The 10,872-nt window shown below is 40.9% G+C and overlaps 1 protein-coding gene across 1 annotated transcript in view; it reads left to right on the plus strand.

Annotated features, from left to right (window-relative positions):
• Positions 1-10,153, plus strand: part of BRCA2 (breast cancer 2, early onset) — a 46,296-nt gene extending 36,143 nt beyond the window's left edge. The window contains 7 exon segments of the mRNA XM_009888418.1: positions 4,484-4,605; positions 5,640-5,841; positions 6,076-6,242; positions 6,337-6,472; positions 7,139-7,395; positions 8,088-8,240; positions 9,524-10,153. Of these exon segments, the coding sequence (XP_009886720.1) occupies positions 4,484-4,605; positions 5,640-5,841; positions 6,076-6,242; positions 6,337-6,472; positions 7,139-7,395; positions 8,088-8,240; positions 9,524-10,153 (1,667 nt within the window).
• Positions 10,154-10,872: the final 719 nt, after the last annotated feature.

Consider the following 10,872-nt stretch of genomic DNA (forward strand, 5'->3'; position numbering starts at 1 on the left):
CCTCCCTCAGCCTGCTGGCCACACTTCTTTTGATGCAGCCCAGGACGCAGTTGGCTTTCTGGGCTCTGAGTGCACATTGCTGGCTCATGCTGAGCTTCTGGTCAATCAGCAAGCCCAGGTCCTTCTCCTCAGGGCTGCTCTCCAGCCATTCCCTGCTGAGCCTGTCTTTGTGCTTGGGATTGCCCTGACCCAGATGTAGGACCTTGCACTTGACCTTGCTGAACTGCACGAGGTTGGCTTGGGCCCACCTCTCCAGCCTGTCCAGGTCCTTCTGGATGGCATCCCTCCCCTCCAGCGTGTCTACCTCGCCAAACAGCTTGGTATCATCAGCAAAGTTGCTGAGGGTGCACTCAACCCCACTGTCCATGTCTGTGACAAAAATGTTGAATAGTACAGGTCCCAGTACCAGCCTTACCTTGATCCCTGAGAAGGTGATGGAACAACTAATTCTGGAAACCATTTCCAGGTACATGAAGGACAAGAAGGCAATTGGTAGTAGCCAGCAGGGATTCACCGGAGGAAGTCATGTTTGACTAACCTCACAGCCTTCTGTGATTAGATTACTGGCTTGAATAGATGAGACAAGAGCATTGCGTATTACACAGAATCACAGAATGGTCAGGATTGGGAGGGACCTCTGGAGGTCATCTAGTCCAACCCCCCCCTGCCAGGGCATGGTCACCTACAGCAGGTTGCACAGGATGGCATCCAGGCAGGTTTTGAATGTCTCCAGAGTGGGAGACTCCCAAAACTCTCTGGGCAGCCTGTGCCAGTGCTCTGCCACCCTAAAAGTAAAGAAGTTCCTCCTCATGTTTAGATGGAACTTCCTGTGTTCAAGTTTGTGCCCATTACCTCTTGTCCTATCACTGGGCACCACTGAAAAAAGACTGTTCCCATCCCCCTGTCACCCTCCCTTTAAGTATTTATAAGCATTAATAAGGTCCCCCCTCAGTCTTCTTTTCTCTAGACTAAAAAGACCCAAGTGCCTCAGCCTTTCCTCATAAGAGAGATGTTCTAATCCCCTCATCATCTTTGTAGCCCTTTGCTGGACCCTCTCCAGCAGTTCCCTGTCTTTCTTGAACTGGGGAGCCCAGAACTGGACACAATACTCCAGATGCGGCCTCACCAAGGCAGAGTTAGAGGGGAAGGATGACCTCCCTCGACCTGCTGGCCACAACATATTGTTGGGGCTCTCCCCTGCAGTGGTGGCCCCCCTCTCCCCCAGGTATGTCTGTGTCCCAGGACTGGAGGGGGTGCAGATACCGCCCTCAGTCCTGGCTTGACCCTCTGGTAAACCTATTGTTTACCTTGACTTTAGTAAGGCTTTTGACACTGTCTCTCTTAAGGTCCTCATAGAGAAGCTGCTGAAGCATGGGCCAGATGAGCAGACAGTCAGGTGGATTGAAAACTGGCGGAACAGTTGGGCCCAGAGGGTGATGATCAGTGCCACGAAGTCTATTTGGAGGCCAATAACTACTGGTGTACTGCAGTGATCAGCACTGGGTCCAGTCCTGTTTTAACATCTTCATTAATGATCTGGATGATGGGGCAGAGCGTACTTTCAGCATGTTTGCTGATGATAGAAAATTAGGATGAGGGACTGATTCACTAAAGGATTATGCTGCCATCCAGAGGGACCTCAACGGGCTGGAGAAATGGGCTGACAAGAACCTTACGATGTTTGACAAAGGGAAATGCAAATCTTGCACCTTGGGAGGAACAGTCCCATGTGCCAGGACATGCTTGGGGCTGCCCAGATGGAAAGCAGCTTTGCGGAAAAGGGAGGTCCTGCTGGACAAGTTGAGCAGTGTTGCCAGAAGGTCTAAGGAGAGGTGATCGTTCCCCTCTGTTTAGCATTGGTAAGGCCACAGCTGGAGTACTGTGTCCAGTTCTGAGCTCCCCAGTACTGGACGCATGGACATGCCGGAGAGAGTGCAACAAAGGGCCATGAAGATGCTTAAGGGATTGGAGCATCTGACATAAGAGAAAATGCTGAGAGAGCTGGGACTGTTCAGCCTGGAGAAGGGGAGGCTCAGGGGATCTGATCAATGTACATAAATACTTGAAGGGAGTGTGCAAATATGATGGAGCCAGGCTTTTCTCAGTGATGCCCAGTGACTGGACCAGAGGCAATGGGCACAAACTGAAACACAGGAGCTTCCCTCTGGACATCAGGAAATCCTTTTTCACTGTGAGGGTGACCAACAGTGCTGCATAGAGAGGCTGTGAAATCTCCATCCTTGAAGATATTCAAAGGCTCACTGGACAGGGCCTTGGGCAGCTGGCTGCAGGTGATCCTGATTGAGCAGGAGGGTTGGCCAAGATGAGCTCCAGAGGTCCCTTCCAACTTCAACCATTTTCCGATTCTGTAATGGGATGACACTGCACACCTCTGCTAGTGATTTCTAGCAGTAGTTTCAAGTCCGCTGTTGCTGTAAGTGCTGCAACTGGCTGCTGATTGCTACGGCTTCATGAAGCTGCACCAGAAGTATGTTTGCTTCCCCTTAGGTTTGACTCAGCTAAACTGGCATGATGAAGGATATTAGGATTCTTGCCACGCTGATTATGGATTCCAGCTGCCTTGATACTCCAGTCTGGTTTTTGGGAGGAGTTTTGGTTCATTTTGGTTTGGTGTTTTGGGTTTGTTTTGTTTTGTTTTGTTTTTTTTTTGTCCAGAAACAGATAGGATTCCATCACTATCTACAATCCAGACAGCCTCTCCCTTTCCATAAATCCTTCTCGTGGTGATCTGTAAAACTGAGATATTCTGCGACTGCTTTCTCATAACCTGGAGTCCCTCATGAATAACAAGGAAAAGGCAAATAAAGCCATACTGAGAAAAAAAAAAAAACAAACAACAAGCAAACAAAAAAAAACAAAAACAAAAAAAACCCACCCCACCACTGAATTCTTAGTTGAAAACAGGGATTGTTTTATAATTCTTTACTTCACTGATATGAACTTCCACTTATCAGTTACCGCATTGTGTTGTTTCGTTTGACTGGTAAACTCATCCATACTGAGTCTACTACAGTGAAGGAATTCATCAAAATACTAGCAGCAAAATGACTTACCTAAGAAGAACATAATAGTTTAATGTAACGGAGTATGCCGCATGACATCCTTGTCTCTAAATTGGAGATGGAATTGGCTGGATGGCCTCACTCAAAAGAGTTGAGGTCAATGGCTTGACGTCCAATTGGTGACCAGGGACGAGTGGCATTCCTCAGGGGTCACTATTGGGTAATATCTTTGTTAGTGACATGGATGTTGGGATTGAGTGCACCCTCAGCAAGTTTGCCAACACCACCAAGCTGTGTGGAGCGGTCACATTGGAGGGAAGGGATGCCATCCAGACGGACCTTGACAGGATTGAGAAGTGGGCTCGTGCGAACCTCATGAAGTTCAACAAGGCAAAGCTCAAGGTCCTGCATGTGGGTCAGTGCAATCCCATGCACAAATATAGGCTGGGTGGAGAATGGATTGAGAGCAGCCCTGAGAAGGACTTGGGGTTGTTGGTTGATGAGAAACTCAACTTGAGCCAGCAATGTGCACTCAGAGCCCAGAAAGCCAACTGCGTCCTGGGCTGCATCAAAAGAAGTGTGGCCAGCAGGTTGAGGGAGGTGATTCTGCCCCTCTACTCCACTCTCGTGAGACCCCACCTGGAGTCCTCAACATCCAGCTCTGGAGTCCTCAACATAAGAAAGACATGGACCTGCTGGAGCGTGTCCAGAGGAGAGCCACAAGGATGATGTGAGGGCTGGAGCACCTCTCTATAAACTGGAAGAGGGCACGTTTAGATTAAACATTAGGAAGAAGTTTTTCACTTTGAGGGGTTGTAAGGCACTGGAACAGGTTGCCCAGAGAGGTTGTTGAGGCCCCGTCCCTGGAGGTGTTCAAGGCCAGGCTGGATGGGGCTTTGAGCAACCTGGTCTAGCGGGAGGTGTCCCTGCCCGTGGGAAGGGCATTGGAAGTAGGTGGTCTTTAAGGTCCCTTCCAACTTGAACTATTCTATGTTTCTGTGAATTTGGCTTTTAGCTGGTGTCCTAAGGAGGCTTCATGTGCAGGCCTGTGCTCACCTGTTGTCCCAGATCTTTGTATCTCTGAGACTTTTCTGCTGTTCTGCTGTATGAGAGGAAGAGGAAGTGACAAGACATACAGAAAATATGGTCAGGTATCAATGAAGTTTCGTGGCAGCCTGTCATGTCTCCCACCCTCTCCTAAGTGCAGGCACTGATACTGGCTTCCCCAAAGTTTGTATAATACTGTAATGTATGTTGTATTTAAATGAATGAGATTTTTTTTTCTGCTTATATTTTCCTTCTAGATATATATAGACATACATATATATCAGTTCCTATATAAGTGTTTTGTATTTTCATTCTGCAAGGCGTAAGTACTACCACGCGCTTTACATAATTATTTCCTCTTTCACTTCTAAAATGTATTGGTTGTACACAACATAATGGCTTTTTTTCAACAGAGAGAACTAGCAGAAGAACACCAAGATCACGCATAGTCACAAGACAGCAAATCCATAATTTGCAAGATGGTGCAGAACTTTATGAAGCGATTCAGAATGCATCTGATCCTGGTTATATGGAGGTAACTGTAGATCCTACTGGGCTAATTTTGAAATGCTTGTGGAATAATTTACAATTTAGTACTTCCTGCTAAAATCAACCATTGAATTACTATTTATTTTTTCTCCCTCTTGATATTTTCTACAGCAGGGTTGTTGCTAAATAAATTAAGATTAAAAATTTTGAAAATATTTTAATGAAGGCTTGTTGAAGTAGATTAATAATATCTTGGATTGCAAAACAGAATGCTATTTTCTCTTTATATAAAAATCCAGGATATAGCACAATTAAAAGTTAATGTTACTTATAATTTTATTACTTTGCATTGTCTTGCATATATGAAAACTAAATGCATCTCGTAAGTCTTGAGTTTCACACACTTATTCTTGCATGCAGTTCACTGTAGTGTTTGAATGATTATATTGTCATTGCAATCACAACTTTTATTACAGTGTCTTCACAACTTTTAAGCGTTTATGCCTGTATTAATAAAGATGCAGGTGATTAGTCCCTGCCAGTTGTTAAAAATTAAATACATGCCTCGCCTTTTGCAAGTCAGGGTCCTTGACTGTTGTAAAGCCACGTGATCTGTGACTTATCTGTGGTGCTACATGTAAAGGCACATGTGGATCTTGAAGGTAACACTCCTGATGCATTTTAGTGTAAATCACCATGTCAGCTCAGAGATAGCACCCTTCTGAGGTACAACTCTTTGTCTTACAGATTTTTTTTCTAATACTTTTTCTTTCTTATGAAGCAGGCAAGCATGCCTGTTATATTAAATAGTCACCTTAGTTATGCACTCTTAAACAGGCTTCTTGCTAATTATCACATAAGAACAGTGTGTAATGTAATACTTGGATAATGGAGCGCCAGCTAAGTGCCAATCTAGAGTGTTGTGTTAACATACCTCATTTCAAGTCCTAGTAGTGTATCAGTTGAACAATAAATTGCTTGTAACAGATGAACACTTAAGAAAAAGGCTATCTAAAAATCTTGACAGGATTTTTTTTAATTCATAAAAAAGATACTGAATACATTTTCTCTTGGTTACAGGGATATCTCAATGAAGACCAATTAAAAGCTTTGAATGCTTACAGGCAATTGATGAATGATAAAAAGAAAATTCAGATACAGGAAGAATTCAAGAAGGCTTTAGAGTCAGCAGAACATGAAGGAAGTGGTTGTTCTAAAAGAGATGTCTCTACTGTATGGAAATTATGTGTGGTAGACTACAGAAAGCAAGAAAAACATAAAGGTTAGTACTTGGAAAATTATAAATAAATTTTATCTAAACATGGTAACTGGCCAACATAGCAGGCAGATTTCAAGAGTTTCCCAACAGTATTCTAGCTTGTATGTTAATGTTTCAGCTTGTATTTGGTTTTTGATTTAGGTCTTTTGGGTGGGAGGGAGTGTTGTGGATTTATTTTGTTTAAAAGCCTTCAAATTAGTATTGCACAGCTAATATATCTTAATCTGATATTGCTAGGAGTGATACTGAGTATCTGGCGTCCACTGCTAGATGTCTGTTCATTGTTAAAGGAAGGCAGTCGGTACAGAATCTACCAGCTGTTAACATCACAGTCCAAAGGGAGATCTGATTCAACTAATGTACAATTAACAGCAACAAAGAAAACTCAGTATCTACAACTACCCGTAAGTCCTTTAACTGCATAAAGATATATCATTGAAATGTATCACAGTGTAGATAAATGTGTTGTAAAAACTTTAAAATTTTGTGTTTCTTCAGGTATCACAGGAGATGCTGGTACAGATTTTCTTTCCAAGAAAGGCGCTAAAATTCAACAGTTTGTTGGATCCTTCTTTTCAGCCACCATGTGCTGAAGTTGATTTAGTTGGAGTTGTAGTTTCTGTTAGCAGAACAGGTATGTCGTGGACCACAATCATGTCCTCCTATTGAATAAGCACTAAATTTTTTATTTCAAAAGTCAGAATTATCTTGGTGGTGTACCTGCATCTCAGGCCTGTGAAAACCTGCCAATATAGCCCACGACCATCATATGCTGGCAGATAATTCTATTTTCCAAAAGAAAAACTATTCGCTTACTAGCTCAAGAAGAATGTCATAAGGAAGGATCCAAGCTCAAGAGCAGCTTTTCTTTATTTTTTTCCATAAGTGGTGGAAGACATTTCTCACATCTGTGTTCAGCATCTGCAGAAGTAGCATCGTGCATGTATGTGAGCTCCCTCTTTTGTGTAGTGTCATGGAACCGGTGGAACACAGACACTGGAGCTTATGGGTAGGGACAGGTGGAGAATCTTCTGAATAAAAAAGAAAAGCACCATAGGAGTATTGTTTTTAAGCACTGGAACACAGACTTAGAATTGTTCTCCGTAAACAGTAGGGAGACAGTGTAGAATACGAATGAAGCATCAAACATTCATTACCATGCAGATAGGCTATAGGCTGCCATGTTAGACTTGCTAATTCTCTTTCAAGACCCATGAGACTCTCTTTATAGGTACGAATTGTAATAATCAACCCTTATTTAAAGGTTTAAGGTTTAATTCAAACTTTTTCTTGCTTTTAGGTTTCACTACTATAGTGTACTTATCTGATGAAAGCTGTAATTTGGTGGCAGTAAAGATCTGGACAGATCTCAGACACTTTGCTATCGAAGATATAGTTGTCCGCTGTTCGTTCATTTCTGCAAGCAACCTTCAGTGGCAATGCGAATTCAGATCAGAAATTCCTGTCCTGTTGGCTGGAGATCTTTCTGTATTCTCAGCCAGTCCAAAGGAAAGCTATCTTCAAGAGAAGGTTAATGAACTGAGAAGTACGATAGAGGTAAATCTGTAGATTTATAGTTTAATGATTAATTTTAGTTACTGCTGTGTTACATTCTTCACCAAAAAGTCCGTTAGTACTAACAAATCTTTAAAACGCATAAAGTTGAACTTGAGGGCATTTTGCAGGAGACAGAGTAAGGTGACAATGTACTTTTCCTGGAGGACCCTCCATATCACCTATTGAATGGTTTTTGCTTTTTTTAAATTCAGCTCGTCCAACACTGTCTTCAAGATGTGCCACAGAATCTTCTCTGGCTAGCAAAAATATTTTCCCTGTCAACAGGGCATCCGTCATGGACAGTTTGGGTCTAGCCTTTTAAAAGTTGAAATTTACTGTCTTGCTCAGTTGAACATACTTAGTATTGGATTGCTGATTTCATTTATTTATTTATTATTTCAGTTCTCTAGCTGTGCTAAATAGCATGTCTTGATCATGCACTTTCACTTTTTACTGAAAAACAAGTTTGAATACAACAGAATTTTTTTTCTTATTAACAGTAAAAGGAAGCTATGATATTTCCCTCCACAGAAAGTGCAGCGGTCTTCCAAGTTGTTGGTTTGATATAAAATAAACTTCTAGTGGGATTATGATGAGAAAACAAAGTCCTAAATACTTTGTTTTGTGATCACGTAATACGTACAGAGTATGAAAAACAACTATTCTGCATTGTAATGTGTTCTCCTTTATAGAACGTGGACTCCTTTTGCTCTGATGCAGAAAGTAAATTGATGAGTTTGCTACAAAGAAATCACTCGCTCACACCTAGTTTACCTAAAAGATGTGGCTTGGAATGCCCCTCTCCTTCCTGCAACTCAGGCCTTTATGCAGAGGATAGAAGTTTGGTAAGCTTCTGGTGTTTAATACTGGCTTTATACTGACAGTATGGATATAGGTTTTATACTGATGGCTGTGGTGAATGGTGTCTATTCTCAATCCACTCCATAGGTTCTCTTCAGGGCAATGAAAATTGATTAGAAACTTTCTCTGTGTGTGGGCTTAGGATTGTTCCCGAAAAGGAACTGTGAGACTATTCTTCCTCCAAGCAGTACATGAAAACCTCCCCTTGTGGCCTGTGTTTTGACAGCATACTTTAAATATTCTGAATTTTATGAGTAAAATGCATCATCCTTTCCTAATAGGTGATTTATTACTTCTTGGTTCCATTGTGAAGATTATCTGACACGGATGTCGCTGAAGGAAAAATCTTGATCTGTAAATTTTTATTTCATGGCATTCTGCAGTTTAGAGAATTTACCTCCTGGTCTTTTTTTTCTTAGATATTGTTCACTATTTCCAGGATTTAAAAGGGAAGAGAGATTACCTAGTAAATGGTTACATTTATAGCAGTCTTCGCAAAAATTGAGTTAAATAGTACTCAAGTTTCCCATGAAAGCTGCTGGTGGCAAGTTGTTCCTCATGTGGAGTACTGAGTGCAGTCAGAACAAAAATTTTTCCTGCCACTAGTTGCGAGGGAGGTGGAAACACCCTGATGTGAAATCAGTTCCTTGGGGCTAAATTTAAGTTTATCAGGCATTCTTTTCCATTTCAGAGATTGTGCAAATATTTAATTCTAAAAGTTTAGTTTACATGCATTTATTAAATACGTTAACCAAGTTAAAACAAGTGAGACGTTAAGGGTACTCTCAAGTTAAGCATGTATTTGAATGATCTGCTGTGTAGCGTCTACCTTGTGCGTATTGTTATCTTCAAGTTTTTTTGTCTATATTCTATCCCTTTTTTTCTTAAATTTTTTATCCTCACTTTTCCCCGTTTAACAACCTGTTGAGGATATATCCAATGCAGTAGAATACTAATTTCTTTTTATGAGAGCTTTGATTTCTTACCATCTGGCACAGAAGAGTTCCCATACATTTAACTTATATCTCAGAAACAGAATGTAAATGTGCTGTCTTAATGTACATGTAAACAGTGATTTATCAAGCATCAGTACTTTAAAGAATAATATTAGACACCATCAGAAGATATCAAACTAAAGTTAACTTGGACATAAATGATGACATAGCATTTTTGTATCATTTTTTCCCCCCCCTGTTTTGTGGAAGTAATTGAGGAAGCTAATGATAGGACATTCTATTCAACATAAAACTTATCTCTTTTTAACTAGATCTCTTCTAAAATAGAAATAAAGCATCCAAGCCCTTTGTCAACTAGCACACCGAATATGAAACTTGTTGCACAAGGGTCAGCAAAAACACCTTCATTTGCTACAACTAATGAAGACCATCCCAGAAACAGCAAAAAGAGAAAAGCGATGGACTTCCTCAGTTGCGTACCTGCCCCTCCACCACTGACACCAATCTCTTCAATCATATCTCCATCTTTAAAAAAAGCATTTCAGCCTCCACGAAGTTTGGGTTTGCAGCGTAGCAAGTCATCAAAAGATACAAATCAGAATATTGGTCATGTCACCCCGTGTAGAAAATCGAGAGAAACTGTCCATCTTTCTGAGAATGATCTGGTTGCTGATGAAGAACTTGCAATGATTAATACACAAGCACTCATGAATAATTTATCAGAAGAAAAGAAAATTGATTACGTAAATTAAAACAGCGGTACAATAGCTACTAATTTATCTGATGATCTTTCACCCCAAAATAGTTCCAGGTCTACTGGGGAAGCAAATAACTCATCAAAAGGCAGTTCTGAGGCTCTTCAGAAAGACACAAAGGAACCTGAGGACTTGTTACCAGCCCGCAGAATGCGACAAAGACAAAACCCCCGAAAATGCTGCTAAGTGCACATGTACAGTACTGTACATATTTCAAATTAAAATTATTTTTACACTTTGTACATTAAATCCTGATTGTATTTAATAAAGCTGTATTACAAAAACAAAGACTCATGAAATGACATTTCATCTGCAAAATAATTTGGAGTTGAGTAATTATACATTTCTCACAGAAACATGTATCGTACAATAGCATCAGTGTGGCTGAAGGTTTGATGAGCCATTGCTTTGATTCTGATGTACTCTTAAATTACAGCAGGATCTTTGTTTCAGTCTAAAGCAATCAATTTTGTTACCCTCTGTAGTATTAGAATAGTTGTTTGGCTGCCAGAAGTAGCACAGGGCAAAATAAACAGTTCTCTAAGTTTATTGTTACTAAACATAACACTCTAATTCTGAAATAGTGCTCTGTAATTCTGCCATAGTTCTTGTACTTTTCCCCTCAAACTTTCCATATAGCACGAAAAGAATTTGAGAACTGTTATGATTATTTGACTCATAACAAAATGCCACACAAAGGTATTAATGATAGATCCTTGGTCAGTGTTTCTGAGCTACTCCTTCTTAAAGAAGCACTTGAGGCCACAGCATCATAAAAGATAACCAGATCTTTCTTTGATTTCATCCTGAGATCTTTCTGTTGGGAGTGAGTTAGCACTTGAATTCATCATTACTTTGTTCTCATTAATTTCACCAGGTGAAGTGTCTCAGAATTGGAGTTTCTC

Source organism: Charadrius vociferus, unplaced genomic scaffold (genome assembly GCF_000708025.1).
Source record: "Charadrius vociferus isolate BGI_N301 unplaced genomic scaffold, ASM70802v2 scaffold16, whole genome shotgun sequence".
In the NCBI taxonomy this organism is placed as follows: Eukaryota; Metazoa; Chordata; class Aves; order Charadriiformes; family Charadriidae; genus Charadrius; species Charadrius vociferus.